General features: G+C 38.3%; 2 protein-coding genes across 4 annotated transcripts; one reads left to right on the top strand and one right to left on the bottom strand.

Annotated features, from left to right (window-relative positions):
- The first annotated feature begins 1,038 nt into the window (after nucleotides 1-1,038).
- Nucleotides 1,039-2,536, top strand: LOC139899331 (probable sarcosine oxidase). Its single transcript, XM_071882159.1, has one exon. It carries the CDS (start codon nucleotides 1,128-1,130, stop codon nucleotides 2,385-2,387), a length of 1,260 nt encoding a protein of 419 aa, XP_071738260.1. The 5' UTR covers nucleotides 1,039-1,127; the 3' UTR covers nucleotides 2,388-2,536.
- Nucleotides 2,537-2,585: 49 nt separating this feature from the next.
- On the bottom strand, nucleotides 2,586-13,906 carry LOC139903000 (protein HUA2-LIKE 3-like). Of its 3 annotated transcripts, XM_071885753.1 has the most exons (11): nucleotides 13,846-13,888; nucleotides 13,396-13,669; nucleotides 12,081-12,157; nucleotides 8,058-9,962; nucleotides 7,030-7,504; nucleotides 5,967-6,075; nucleotides 5,751-5,863; nucleotides 5,001-5,191; nucleotides 3,782-4,914; nucleotides 3,284-3,460; nucleotides 2,586-3,071 (listed from the first exon to the last, which is right to left on the bottom strand). In XM_071885753.1, the coding sequence occupies exons 2-11, from the start codon at nucleotides 13,516-13,518 to the stop codon at nucleotides 3,046-3,048; spliced, it is 4,329 nt and encodes a 1,442-aa protein (XP_071741854.1). In that variant the 5' UTR covers nucleotides 13,519-13,669; nucleotides 13,846-13,888; the 3' UTR covers nucleotides 2,586-3,045. The 3 variants fall into 3 exon arrangements, with proteins under 3 accessions (XP_071741854.1, XP_071741853.1, XP_071741855.1); XM_071885752.1 differs by having other exon boundaries at nucleotides 13,396-13,906; XM_071885754.1 differs by having other exon boundaries at nucleotides 3,293-3,460; nucleotides 13,396-13,906.
- Nucleotides 13,907-15,847: the final 1,941 nt, after the last annotated feature.

The following is a 15,847-nucleotide window of genomic DNA, read 5'->3' as shown; positions in this document are numbered from 1 at the left end:
AAATCTACAATGGATTATAATCAACCATTGCTTAGGAGACCTGATATATTAGATGGTGTATGAATTGTGAATTATTGCAAACTGGTCGAACTTATGTGATATAATACTAGAAGTAAAAATGATTATGAAAATGTGGAGTGTGACTTGAATAATAGTGAATAGAAAAGTTGGCAAATAAATTGGGAAGGAATGATCTACATAAACTTTAGATAATTATTGATGGTAGTAAATTTTGAGTGAAAGAAATTATCTATGCATATATAGAGACTAGGTATAATGATCGAGGGCTATGTATGTATATAAGATTATAAGAGTATATATGGATGGTGGGTTAAAATATATGGTGGATGGTAGGATGGTGAATGATGGATGGTGGATGGCAGGATGTGTTCATGGATATATAGATGGTAAGAAAAATATGAATGTAGGTTTGTAAGTAAATGTAGGTTGGTAAGATATTAAAAAGCTAGGTATGAGAGTTTTGTTTGGCATTATATTTTTTTCTTTTGAACTTATCCACAAAAGCTATCAGGACTCTAATACTTTGCGTGAGGAAACTGATCGAAGAAGAGAGGTAGTGTGGAAGGTTGATGGATAAGCGGGAGGAGTGTGGTGGTTGTGGCGAGTCGCAAACGAGTCGCAAATATCTGAAGTAATGTGAAACTATAACTCATTAAATGAATTTTGACCTAGTTATACCTGGTCAAGGCGCAAGGACGCAAATTCACAAGAACGCAAGGCCATTTGCGCCTTGCGCGGACAAATCGTCAATTTTTTTTTAAAGCTCTCAGTCGAAAAGTTCGGGAAAAAATGGGCAATTTGGTCATATTAGAATGTGCAAGTTAGCCCGTCCATATAAAGCCCAAACACCAGGCGCACAAACTACCAATAAATTAGTCCAACAACCAAAAGATTCATCTTTTTGTAATTTGTCTCCTTCTTCACCAGTCCCTGTAAGCACCTATGCATGTCATTTAACCTAATCGAAAATGCCAAATTATACTGTGCAATTCCACTTTATAATCTACTCAATTATATGTGGCAGTGCATACATTAACATAAAAATAAATAATACACATATATTCAAACTGTATTATCGAAATTTTTTAAAGCTCGAGTAGTAAAACATGGAGAATTTAGGTCAATTTGATGTAATCGTGATCGGTGCCGGAGTTATGGGAAGCTCAACGGCGTATCAAGCAGCTAAATTAGGTCACAAAACCCTAATTCTCGAACAATTTGATTTTCTACATTATCGTGGCTCATCTCACGGTGAATCACGAACAATTCGTGCAACGTATCCTGAATCATACTATTCTTCATTAGTGATTGAATCTGAGAAACTATGGAGAGAATCGCAATCGGAAATTGGATATGATGTTTACTTCAAAACTAAGCAACTGGATGTAGGTCCAGTAACTAATAGTTCGTTTCGCGCTTTGATATCGAATTGTGAGAAGGAATCAATGAGTCATCAGATTGTTGATTGTGATACTGTGAAGGATAGTTATGGATTTGAGATACCGGATGGTTGGACTGCGGTTGTTACGGAGATCGGCGGCGTACTGAAACCGACTAAAGCGGTTGCGATGTTTCAGACGTTAGCGGTTAAATACGGAGCGGTTATGAGGGATAAAACTGAGGTTGTAGATATTGTGATTGATGAACAAAGAGGTGGTGTGGTTGTGAGTAGTAAAATTGGGGATAAATTTTGGGGGAAGAAATGTGTGGTTACTGCAGGCGCTTGGGTGAGTAAACTGGTGCGAAATGTGAGTAACGGGGAGACGGTTTTGCCTATACAAGCAGTTGAAACGAATGTATTTTATTGGAAGATTAAAGAGGGGTGTGAAGATGGGTTTACGATTGGTGCAGGGTTTCCGTCGTTTGCTAGTTATGGTGAGCCGTATATATACGGAACGCCTGCTTTGGAGTATCCGGATTTGATTAAGGTTGCAGTTCATGGTGGTCGTGATTGTGATCCCGATAAGAGGACGTGGGGGGCTAAATTGGATGAAAGTGAAGGGACGTTGATGGTGATTGGGTATTTGAAGGATTGGATTAGGATGACGTTTGGTGATCGAGTGAATTGGGAAGATGGTCCGGTGATGAGTCAGTCGTGTTTGTATTCTATGACGGCGGATGAGGATTATGTTATTGATTTTTTAGGTGGTGGGTTTAATGAAGATGTGGTGGTTGCTGGTGGGTTTTCGGGTCATGGGTTTAAGATGGCGCCGGTGGTTGGGAGGATTTTGGTTGATTTGGCGATTGGAGGCAAGGCGGCTGCAGAGCGGCATAATGAACAGATCAAGTATTTCAAGATTGCAAGATTCGAAGGTAATCCTAAAGGAAATGTAAAAGAGTTTAATGATCAAGTTCGCCTTAGGTAGGTCTGTGTTCATTTAAATGATTGTGAAAGATTGAATTTTTAAATGATCGTGTTCTGCATAATGAATTGTGTTCTGCATAATGAATTGATGTTTTGAAATTAGGGTTTCATACATACAGTACCAAAACAACACTTGTACTTCAATTTGTAACCTACCAAAAATGAGTAAACCAATATAATTTTGAGAAAAGCAACACTTATATTTCAATTTGTAGACCAAGGACAACTCCACAATTTACAGGCAAGATCAGGTTTAGGTTTATATCCCAATCTTAATAATTGACAACTAAGGAGTAAATAACATTCAACAGTTTGACTAAACAAGAGCTGAAATCAACAGGTAAGCTTCAAATACACATAACATTTAAGACCCAAAGATGATAATAGGATGTTGCAGACATTTAAGCATTGAAGTAATGTCAGTATCTTTTGTTTCATCCTGATATGTGTTCACCTTGACAAAATATGTGCATCTTCGTCTTTCGCAATTGCTGTTTCTTCACATTGATTTGATGCAATAGGTTCTTGTTAGAAAAGATTGTACAGCTTGTGTTCGAACAAGATAGTTCTAACATTCCCGTAGCATTCAACTGAAAAATCCGTCCCTTATAATTTAAAGAAAGTTTTGATGAGCATTATATGCTGTCCTCATTTTTTAGTCACCTTGGTGTCCAAAAGTTAGGACCTGTCCAAAAAAAATAACAAACAATCAGCAGGATACCAAAAAAGGAGGGACAAAATGCTTTATTCAAGGTTTTAAATTCATACGGAGTATTTAAGTAAAACAGTTTTCTTAATTATATCAACCACAAGTTCTTTTAAGCGTCAATCAAACCGAGTCATCCAATTTTCCTCTTATATTCAAAATCATTAATAAATTCAAGGGATAAAGAAAACCTCTAGTACCCATGGGAAGTGGCGCTTCGGGGTATGGTCTATGAGGTGCCATGTCTCTATGATTTGCAGGTCGAACAGGATAATGCCATGTATTAACAGGCATAGGTGGCTCACAAGGTGGACCGGCATACATATTAGGAGGATACCTGCCTCTAGGGCCATCGGGATAGCATTGGCCTGTCACATACAAAACAGCCAAAAAAATAATTAAATTAAATGCACACTATATAAAGAACCTAGACTTGCAAAAGGGAAAGGCAGTGCTAATTGGGTTAACAGGTCCAACAAAATAATTTTCTTATAGGTTAGATAAAGACTTTTCACCCATAGATTCATCTTTTGAAAGATAATTAGCCTGTAAAAATGATTGTAAATGAAGGTACATTATCTTGATACAACTAGTTTTCATGTCCTTGAAAAGCCAATACAAAGCGGCCAAGTTACAAGAAAATGGGTCTCACAAGCCACCATCAAAACTATATAAACGAGGAACTTTACCAGGGTAAGGAGGGGGTGGATACCGCCAGCTGTCATCATGCGGGGGTGGATGCATTCTGTCATGGTCACTGTGAAAGTTGCCTGTATCTGTACCATTAACAAAGTGATACCTGCCAGGATAAGAAGGAGGTGGAATCTCCCTACACGACTGATCTGACTGAAAATATGAAAACTGTGATGATGGAGCAGGGTGAGGTGGCCTCAAATGCATGCTGTTGGCAGCTTGAACAGGTGGATGATGTACGGGTAAAGTACTAAAAGACGAAGAGTTGGAAAGTTCTGGAACTTGCATATCCATACGAGGATCTCTGCCTTCAGGATGTTGGTAATGAGCTGACTGGGCACCAATGGAATGTTGAGGATCAGAAACTGGCAATGGTGATGGTCCAGGAAGGGAGGCTGAAGGTGGGGGTGGTCCAGGAAGGGAGGCTAAAGGTGGCGGTGGCGGTGGCGGTGGCGGAGGAAGGGAGGCGGAGGGTGGCGGCGGTGGTGGTGGTGGAAGAGATGCTGCAAGAGGTGAAGTGAGAGAGATTGGAAGTGGTGGTGGTGGTGGTGGTGGTGGTGGAAGAGATGCTGAAAGAGGTGAAGTGAGTGAGATTGGAGGCGGCGGCGGTGGTGGTGGAAGGCAAGATAGAGGAGGTGGAGGCGGTGGTGGTGGCGGAAGGCAAGATAGAGGAGGTGGAGGTGGAGGTGGTGGTGGAAGGCAAGATAGAGGGGGTGGAGGCGGTGGTGGGGGAAGGGAAGCGGGAAGCGGCGGTGGAGATTTAGGCAACGGCGGAGATGAGAGGGGCAGATCTTTAGGCAAAGGTGGAAACGATGGCAGACATTGTGTTAGTTGATGGTGGGATGTGTCTGCATTTTTTTCCATGTTTGAATTAGTTAAAATGTTTGTATCGGTTTCATAAGACGGGGCCACATCTTCCATTTCAAGTTCGCCATCGACGTCTTCTAATACGTGTGTATGTTTCTCGATTCCAGGTGTAAGTAGTACCCTGTCACGTTCTTCGGAAGTTTCCGGATTATGTTCAGGAGTTACGGCCTCAAAACCCTCGTCATCAAAATCACTATCTTCTTTTTCATCCTCCTTTAGCATTGTAGGCATGCAAAAACCAGAAAGCTGTATGCTCGAATTGCTGACATCATAAAACAGAAACCATTAGAAAATCATTCTTTAACTATTTTCACAAACTGTTTATTAAAGACGTAAAGAGATGAGTACCTTCCATACTCATCGACTAGCATACCCTCAACTTCCCTAATAGGATCATCGAACGCCCTCTCGTTTCTAAAGGGCCGGCGAGAAGAATTACTAATCCTAGATGACATGTTGTTGAGAGAATCAAGCTCACGAATATGGTGACGGATCATTGGTTCCGGAAGGATCTTTCTTTCTTGCCACAGTTTTAGAACCTATTCAACAGTACAAACACCAACTATTAAGAAAAGATAACAATCATCTGGATGAAGTAATGAAAACCTAATAATGAACACTTGGATCTCTTCATACACGCACATTCTTCAGCATAATATCTCTAATACTTTTTAACTATGCCCATTATAACTTTATGTACTACGTGCAAACACTGATGCATAGCGCGATAATAGTAGAGTACACTATTAATGAAGTGGGAAAATGGTCTGGTGGAGTAAAGTAACAAACAAGTCGGGTACACTTGAACCATAATGTCTTTTCCAATTAATAAAAATAACCAATGTGTCAAATATGAATGTAATAGCCTATCAAAGAGAACCCAATCCTTTGAATAAAGTGACTTAAAGATTGTAATCATTAAAAGGCAGCTTTCTGACTACTTGACCCACTCAGCCAACTTAACATGTTTTAGCTATTCTTTTTAGTTTCATCAAAATGATGAGCAACAAAACATGGCCCATATAAACCCATTTCATAACTAAATGGGTGGGACTACAACTTATATAAAATAAGTAAATAACTAAAAACGGAACTTGCCTTTAAACACTGCCTACGATTTTCAAGAGCACTACCCCCTGGAGGAGCAGCAGCCAACAATAATCGTGGTAGCACTGCTTGGATCGCCGAAGGGTACAAACCAGCTACATCACCTGAAACACAAACGAGCACACAAGTGAAGATGCAATTTTATTATTAACGATGCGTGAAAATAAATTTTGCATTTTTCAGGTAAAAACCCAACAAATGTATTACCTCCCAGCCCTCGAGAAAATTGAGCAATAGAATGCACCAAGAAGAACAAGTCCACACGCTTATGTAAACTTGATTCTGCTTCCAAACTTCGAGCAATTGTCTCCACCACCTATATTTTTTTAAATAATTGCTCGTATAGTTAGCGAAGATGAATATCAACCACCATTTCACACAAAAAGACGGAAATTTGAAGGTAGACATGAGTAACCTGTATCTTATATTAAGAGTTCAAACATTGTATCAAAAGCGTTTATATACATTGGCATTCATATACTTAAAATTACCTCCAAGTATGAGTAAATATAGAGAGATATAGTGGCCCTAATTGCCAACATATATTATTCGGTTTAAAAAAAAGTAAAAAGTAGATATCAATGTTGGCATACAAACATCAGTGTCCACATCACATACTCAAATTTTCAAAGACCATCCAGTAACATGGCAAAAAGATATATGAACGTGATGTAATAGTTGAAAATCTATACACAAAACTGACAATGGGACCAAAGCAACAAGATATCATTTAGCATATTAGTGTTACAATCAAGCCCAAGATAAATTATAGTCAACTAACCCAATCCAAGTACAAACCCCCATGTCCTTAAAGTAGTGGTTCAAACCTACTGTGAGTGTCAACTTGGGTCAGGTTTACGCTGTATTTTTAATGCAGACGGCCTCTTAAACCCTATTTTCTTGAGAAAAAAAATCAGCCAATCATGCTAATTCATACTTCACGTAGGTCGAATTAAGCTGTATTTTTGAACAAACAATCTCTTAAACCTTATTTGTTGAAGAAATTAGGTAATTATGCTAACGCGCACAACCTCCTATATCCTTCTTAATCTAGTTCAATGAATAACGATACTAGTTAAAATTAAAATTGACAGTATAGTGATAGTGGCTGAGCCAACCCCCAACAACTTTTTACCAGAACTATATGGTTACTTGTTTCGATCATCTATCCAACAAACCCAATCAGCTCACTCAGTAATCGCCCAACACCTAAATAAACGTTTCTGACAAAAGACAAGGCAAAAATTAAGATGATGTGTGGACATATTACCTTGACAGCAATGCCAAATTTAGCACAATCAATTGCAAGGCGAGTGGATCGATCAATGCATTTCTTGGTGCGTGTCAGTGCCCCGAGGCTTGCCTCAAACGACTTGAGAGCAGCGTTTGCTTCTGAAACAGTGCTCCATTTGTTGCCACTGTGTTTTGGTTTCTCATGCACATCAGGACTACAACAGCCACTGTTTTCAAGTAAATTACAATTATCTGAAGTAGATACAATGTTGCAAATTGAAGTATTGGGTAGAGAGACTCGTGACACTGTTGAGTCAAACACATCAGTCGGAGGGGAAGATGATGTCCGGGTACCTGACACACTTTTATTACTCAGGTTATCTTCAATTATACAAGTTGAGTGAGAAAGTTCAGGACCCGGATCGCCGCTCTTTAAATCTTTTATGGTAGTTACAACAGGAACATCATCAACTTCCATATTTAACTCTTTGGTTCCTTCGGTGTCTTCCAGCCTAAAACACAGACGGTTCCAACTATAATGTTAGTATAATATCAGATGTGACAAATATATATAATGAAGAGAACTTTTAGGTGGCAAAACTAACCCATTACTATGAACACGTGTCGAACTGGATTTAGATTGATCGATATAGGCAGGGGGTCAAAATGAGTCATGCAAATCAAATGAGTGAAGCCCTAAATAAATTACTTGTTTCTAACAATTTAATGTTTGTAACTCTTCAATTCTTTAAATATGAAGTTAGAATGTTAAACTAGTCTTTGTAGTCTAGCATTATAATTTCTTCGTAGGTCAACTCTAAAACCATTAGATTTCGGTATGTATTATTTGTTTACAACAAGTTTAAACAAAAAAAACATAATTTAAGGAAAAAACAAAAAATAAAAATATTATAAAGGAAGCGTTGACATGTCAATCCAACCCTTTATTACCCAAACCTTTTTTGCCTCGTTTGACCTCCCATTTGCCACCTATAATATGTAAGAAACAAAGTAAACTAGTTCGACACCATTTGTTCAAAATATACATATGTATTAAAAACTTACATTGAATTGTCAATGACGTCATCTACAAACGGATGATCTACCATACTGCAGCTTTTTTGAGGAGACAATTGCAGCAAATTCACATTATCATGTGATGCAACTCCGTTTTCCAAATTACCGGATACCGGATCCGGACTCACTCCAGATACATCTGAAGGATCTTTTTTGCTAGCCTCAGTCGGATCCAAACTTCCAATTTCACACTCATGTTTTACATCGAGCATTGTAACAACAGAAGCTTCTGTGCATTCAACAAGAGAGTCTTTCTTCTCAATCAAATCCAATGAAGGTTTCGGGCTTTGCAGGCCCACAATTGTTTCAACGGCTCCATTACAAGAATCCAACATGACAGAATCTTTACCATCAGCAGTTTCAACTGGCTTTTGTTCTGGGCTAGAAGGTTGACGGTCAATGTTCACTTCTTCAATGTTCACTTTTTCAACTGTGTCATTTTGTTCGTTTGATGGAACTATATCGATACAAACGACACCTTCACTGTTCATTTCTTCAGCTGTCTCATTTTGTTCAACTGATAAATCTATATTGCTACAAGCTCCATTATTGAGAGAGTTTAAACTTTGAACTTTAGGGTCATCAGTTTCTTTAGTCTTAATAGGGAGAGATCCATTAATTACGGTTTTCATGGTGGCGGCCCCACCAGGAGAAACTTGTGTATCTTCTGCAACATTAGCAGACATAGCTTCCAGAGCACGATGGAGTCGTTTTGAAGGTGGTAAAGCCGCTTCACCATCAACTAAACATCCATAATTCTTGTTCTTGTTAGCCTCCCATAATGGAGGCTTATTAACCGTACATTTTCTCAGTGTAAAAACGGGCTCGGCTTCTTCCCGACTCGCCAACGAGTTCCCATCTGCCGACATATCTTCTGCATCACTTGAAACACTAGGTTTATTTGGGTCTTCTGAATGCGTTTCCGGAGACAATGAGGTTCGACCCATCCGAACCCTGGCCCGTTTCACTAAAGGCAGGTGCTCATCACCATCTTCCTTATTATGCTTACCGCCAGTTATTTCAAAATCAGCAGTCTGATATGGTTCGGTTTTATCTAACGCCTTTTCAGGGAGGTCAGTGGTAACAGTGACGGTCCGTTTTCGACTCGGCTTTCTTTTTTTCTTAACAACGATGGTTTTATTGTGGAATTCAAGTGTATGGTTTAGCTGCATATCGCCACTAGAACAATCAACTGCATACTCATGCTTTCGAACCTGATCATAACCCAACTGTACACCGTTTACATCATTTTTAATATTCAAGTCAATGATGTGAACATTTGACCCGTTTTCTTTAGGGCTGGCATTTGAGACAACCGGACCATCAGATGAACCAGGAGATGTCCTGACCCGTTTGGTCCTCCTTTGACCCACATCACGTGATAAATTACCATTACCCATAACAACATCTTCTGTCTGAAATGCTCTTACTGAACTTCTTGACCTTCGCGCAGAAGGTACCCTTCTGATTAACCCCGGGTCCCGAGTACTCGAATTTTTCTTTCTCGAGTACGTGGTCGGCGACAGTGCTTTCTTCACAAAAACCTCAGGCGATTTGTCGCCCTTTGGAGGATCATCTAGTACGGTCAAAGTATGACCATTATTGTCTTTCAAAGAATTTGATGTTTTTTGGAGTGGGTCAATGATCGGTGTGAGAACATCTTCCTTTGACCCGGAACTATCAACACATTCCTCTGGTTTGACATTAGTTGACCCAGTTTGACCAAGTGTATTATTATTATTAACATTCTCCTGTTTTTTAAGTTCCTCATAGCTCTCAATAATCTCCCTCACTGCACGAACAAAATCGGCGCCTTTACCATGACGCTTGCTTAATAAAGAATCTTTCTTTGCTTCGGTAAAAGCCTCAACGTCAGCTGGATTGCAAAACGCTCTGCATAAAGCGATGCATTTAGTCCAAACCCACATACCCAAACTGACTTAAAAATGAATGCAATATTAACATAAGCTCATAGAAGATAACAATGACAAATAATCTACATGTAACATTGACAATCAAAACATATTAAAATCTAGGTTTAAACTCAAAAAATTTCAAAGCTTTTTATCAACAGATAATCTACGCATAAACGACCTATACAACGAATGGCCATTTACAATAAGAGTTTTTCCTTTTCTTTCCACATTACAGAAGGTGATTAGAGGTACGCGCCTCTTAATGCCTTACGAAATCATTTCACTTTGGTTCGCTACATGCAAGGAACAGAACACTCAGAGCACCTTTTAAGATTAAAACTAGCACATACTTTAAGTGACTATCCCATGATGACAACCACAAACACTTGGGTGGACATAAACATATCTGTTGTTATCTCAATATTGACATAAATGCTATTCACAAACATACAGAATCTAAAAACACGAAAGTACACAATAAGGTTTAATAGGGTAAGAACCAATTGAATAGGCTGTGATACCATAGCTAAAAAAATCAGACAATAGAAAATATCAAGGCTCCTATAGATATACTTGGTTGGAAATTGACGATGAAGATTCAAAGTCAATGTCAGAACCAAATATAGTGACTCGCAAAAAATTCAGAGGGTAGTAATTGTCAAGATATGAGAACATCATATCGCATCAACGGACACTATCAATATTTATAACTTAAAAGATTCCTTCGTTTAGGTAAAAGTAACAGAAACAATAAAAACATTAGGTGATTGCATACAAAACACATGACTATATTGTGTCTATAAGATGCTAGATGAGTAAGTATGCTGGTACAAGGTTCACCCTATTTATTAAGTTCATAAAATCTAGAATTATATACGTCCTTATGCCACCAGTCTCAAACCTGTATCCTTTTTGTAAACATTTCTAGTTTCATAATAAAATAACCAACACAGTTGTGCAAATATTCGTTGTGTCCATTTATACGTGAGAGAGAGAAAAGAAACGTTGATATAGGTTCAAAATCAGTGTGCTGACATCTCATATTTCAGAATAAACATATCTTCCAGCAGGAACACATACCCCCAAAGTTTTTATATTATTTTGTAAATAACTTGCTCCGCAACAAATATGCATCTGCAATCAAAGAAATAGAGACAGAACGAGATGCATCCAACATAAAACCTTAAATTTTTATGAGATCATCCACCTAATGAGTAATCTACAACAAAAATACTTCACCTAATATTTTTGTAACCAAAGTTTGATATCAAAATAACAATCCCACAAAGTTTGGTAGCATAATACCACGAAGTTATATTTATATGCATCATATATCTTATAGTTCTAGACCTCTAGTCACCAAATTAGCATTCATTCCTAAATTATTTAACTCATACCAGGTCCATAAGTTACCACCCTATTAACATTTCCAGCACATGTGATTCGTTCAAGACTCGGTGAAATTAACATTAATAGCTATAATTGTATTCACTAAAGATAATAGAACTATAGGCCTGATTCCTGCTTTAAATTCAACATCGCATTCATTTAAAAAACCTATATTTTTTTTTTGAATATAATATGGAATAGTACAACTTATTAGCATCTAGTGTGAACATCTTAAGTCATGTAAAAACATTAATGCAGCAAAGGATGACTGCTCACTCGTTAACATCATCAAAATCAAAACTTAAACTTGTTGCCGCAACAGAACAAACCACACACCGCCCGATAGCAACCAAACGTATCCACTCAAGACCCTAAGTACAGGAGCCTTACCTAAAAAGCATTTGGCTAGGTTTCATTCAATAACATCTGGTGAATATTATAACAATATTCTCCAACCAATCTGATGATTTTTTGGAATCGAAGAGCATCATCCACATGTAATTTCACTTTTGGTGCCCATCAAATAAGCTTAACACAGATGAGCTACTAAAACTAAACTGAACTATCTCATTCCCACTTTTGGGGCAATTAAAACATGCCATCAAATGAAAACAATATAAAGTTGTACAGAACATCATATAACCAGCATCATTATAATAAAATACCAATAATCAAAGAGCCTCACTCTACCAGAAAGTGTACTCACATTTGTTGGGTTCCAAAAAAGAAGACCAAAACTTTCTTTAAATCAGCAGAGTACCCCCACTTTTCCGGCTCACTAACCTGCAACCACCATACACATTTACAATAAGCAAAAGCTTCATATTACAAGTGTCCATCCAAAATAATTATAAAAAGCATATTACAAGAAACCAAGCACATCAATATACATATAATTCTACAAGCAAGCAAAATCTAACTTTCCCTTTTATTCCATAACAAAAGATTAATGAACTTCAATTTTGAAATCTAGCACTACTGCAGAAGCAAACTTGATGTTGGATAATCGAAGTTATTGCAAAAGCTAACATCTTTGCTATATCTTCCCTATGATTCCATAACAAAAGATTAATGAATTTTGACGTCTCCTAGCACTACTGCAGATGCAAGCTTGATATTGGATATTAAGAGTTATTGCAAAAGCTAACATCTTTGCCTTCTGTTTTCATAAACTACACTGCTAATGCCAACCATATATTTGGTTTGTTGCAAAAGCTAGTTTTGCCTTTTGTTCTCATTAAACTTTACTTCTGATGCAAATCTAAAAGTCATTTATTTTCACAAGCTACCATCTTCACCTTGTGTTATTTGTTTCGTTGCAAAAAGTGACATCTTTGAGCAATTTATTTTCATAACAAAAACTATCAAAACACATAGTTCCAATCATAAATTACTTCTTTGGAAATCCAATGTTATAACCTTCTATTAGATGAAGTACAAGAAACGAGCATTCAACAAACAGGCAATAATCATCCATATCTAACTCAGGTAACATTATACCAAAAGCATAAAAACAATATCAAGGATGATCAAGTCAAGTTTATAAAGAAATTCAAAAATATAACAAATCGGTCCTACAAAGCCTAAGTTACTACCTAGATAAATAAATCTTAACTCTAGAGAATTCACCTAATGTAAAGAATAATTCAAAAGCTAACATTTTTTGGAGCAATCGCTAATATCTTTGCCTTGAGTAGTCAAAAACCATACTGCAAATACACCCCGAGAATTAGTTTGTTACAAAAACCTAACATCGTTAACCTTTTTACATATAAACATATAAATAATCATATGATTTGGTTTCAATGAAAATAACTTGTCTTAATTACCTAAAGTTATAAACTTTTATCACAAACAGAAAATCTTCATCAACGTCTAATTCACTTATAAGAATATCAAACAGACTATCTTACAGAAAAGAAAATCAACATATAATGTTCAACATAGCATAGATCAGTCCAACAAAACCCTAAGTCCTAACTATAATAGATTCACAAAATCATATAAATCAAAAAACATACCGTTGCAGGCCAAGCAGGAAAGCCTTTTACTTTGGCAAGAACAAGATCGCCGACCTTCCAACGACGACAAGCGGCAGCCGCCGCCGCCGCTTTACTGGCACCTTTTCTCCGGCTCGGCGCCATACAATAACACAAAACAAAACCCTAATTCCCCAATCAATCAATCAATTAATTGAATCATACAGTTTCACAGAACCAAAAATATCACAACAACCTAAACAACTAAACTTTCGCCGTAACCGCTGCAAAATCTCTCGCACCGATTTCGAAAACCCTAGGGTTTCGTAAAAAGAAATCAACGAAACAGTTTACAGACATTGAGTAATCAAAAAATAAAATTGGCAACTATAAATAAAAATTCAACACTTAATTAGTCAACAATAACGTGACTTTTAAAGATTATTAAAATAAAGTATTGTTATTATGACCGTAAAAAATCGAAATCTTAACTGTAAGAAAATGAAACCCTAAAACTGGAAAGGGGGAAGCAGATGAAAGGCGGTCTGTGTGGGTTCTGTGGAAGAGGGGGGATTCACATAAGGGGAAAAAAACAAAACAGATATGAGTTTGGTTAAAACAAGAGTTGATTCTATTGTGCGCCATAGATGCGTAGGTTTAGAGGGGAAGTGTTTGGGCTAACGTAAGCGGTGAACACGAGGCTTACCGACTCGTGTTCGGTCATATTGGATTAGGATGATTCTGTTGGGCCTGGAATCATTTGTTGGGTTATTTGTGTAGGCTTAATTTAAATGGCTCACACTATCACTGTTTTTTATTTTAGGGCCAATCACCAAAATACCCATTTTTTTGGACTTTTCTGAGCTGGAACCCAAAAAAAAAAAAACTTGACAAAATGCCCGCGCAAGGCGCAAGAGACCTTGCGACCTTGCGACTTGCGTCCTTGCGACTTGCGTCCTTGCGTCCATGTGTTAAAAATTTAGGTCAAATATAGATATCACACACCACATACACATACACACACACCCCGACACTCATCTCTTGCGACCACTTTGCGACCGACGGCGATTACTAAGTACCTTGCACTTGCGTCCCCCTTGCGACCCGTCTACCCTTGCGACCTTTCTTCTGAGACTCACCACATCACCACCACCACCACCACCATCGCCAGCACCACCGCCATCAGTACATTTTCCCCACCGTTACCATCACCGCCTCCATTCGCATCACCGTCACCAACACGATTGAGAACAAGGAATAGAAAAAAAACCGACGAAAAAGGTGATCAAGATGTCACAAGAACAGGTAAGTGTTTCCTTTCAACTATCTCCGTTCGATTACTCCATTTGTATGTCGAAAATGATATATAATTTTTGTTGCACACCAAGTGTTCGATGAAATGCTTCAACGAGCTTGGTGATGCAAAACTCACTTATAGTGTTGCTAGATTTGCTAAAGTTACAGTATTTGGAAGCTAACAATTTATAAAAACTAGAACACGATTGTTTTAGGCCTTAAAACTAGAATCTGGTATAGGCGCAAGGAAAGTCTTGCGTCCTTGCGTTCGTCCGTAGCAGCTGGCGCAAGGAACGTCTTGCGTCCTTGCGCCTGTGTGATAAACGAGACGCAAGGTGCTTCTTGCGTCCTTGCGCCTGTCGTGCCGGTGCAAAGTGGAAGTAATGGGGACTGTGGTGTTTGGGTCTGCATCCATATGGAGAGGGTGATCTTTGGGTGGGATGAAATCCCAAACATTGGAGATGCTAAAAAGGCCGCAGAAGACTACAGAGTGAGAATGGCCAAGACCTTCTTTCGTGCACGCTTTGATACCCAGGAACCCCCACCAAAAGAGAAAGCAAAAGTTGGTAACTGAGATTTTATTCTGAAAACTGTAGTTAGTTATGTAATTTGTGTATAAACTGTAAATGTTGTAAACTGTGAACAGGTCCCTAACTGTATTTTTGAAGGCGCAAAGGTGTGTAATCAGACCTTGCGACCTTGTGTCCCGTGATAGCCTTAGGCGCAAGGTACTTCTTGCGCCCTTGCGCCTCGTAATTAGCAGCAGGCGCAAGGTACGTCTTGCGTCTATGCGCCTTTTGATGAAGCAGGCGCAAGGTACTTCTTGCGTCCTTGCGCCCCTTTTTTGAAACATACGCAAGGTTCATCTTGCGACCTTGCGCCACAACATTTTGATTATTCTTGTACCACTAGCTTGTGCATTCAATATTATAACATGTGAAGTAACACACGAAACCACATCATAAAATACTAATTAAAAAATATTACAACAACGGAATTCATCACACCTTAATTTGTTCCTGAAAATAAACGACTTATAGGAACTAATTACTACCTAAATTGTACGTTGGATAAAACTGAGATTGATAAGCTTGAGATGGTTCGACTGTCTCTTTCGCCTTTGAGGTTGTCTTTCTTGCCCGTTGAGAAGTTGATTCACCTGTTCGGTCATAAGCAGCTGGGCATGTTGATCGAGAAT

This window comes from Rutidosis leptorrhynchoides, chromosome 3 (assembly GCF_046630445.1).
Source record: "Rutidosis leptorrhynchoides isolate AG116_Rl617_1_P2 chromosome 3, CSIRO_AGI_Rlap_v1, whole genome shotgun sequence".
In the NCBI taxonomy this organism is placed as follows: Eukaryota; Viridiplantae; Streptophyta; class Magnoliopsida; order Asterales; family Asteraceae; genus Rutidosis; species Rutidosis leptorrhynchoides.
The sequence above is the reverse complement of the archived record's forward strand: the minus strand, read 5'-3'. Positions and strand labels throughout refer to the sequence as shown.

Coding starts and splice junctions, on each gene's coding strand:
- LOC139899331 (XM_071882159.1), top strand. CDS start 1,128: ATGGAGAATTTAGGTCAATTTGATGTAATCGTGATCGGTGCCGGAGTT.
- LOC139903000 (XM_071885752.1), bottom strand. CDS start 13,518: ATGGCGCCGAGCCGGAGAAAAGGTGCCAGTAAAGCGGCGGCGGCGGCT. Junction 7,505..8,057: donor GACGTCATTGACAATTCAAT/GTAAGTTTTTAA, acceptor TCTGTGTTTTAG/GCTGGAAGACACCGAAGGAA. Junction 4,915..5,000: donor CTAGTCGATGAGTATGGAAG/GTACTCATCTCT, acceptor TTATGATGTCAG/CAATTCGAGCATACAGCTTT.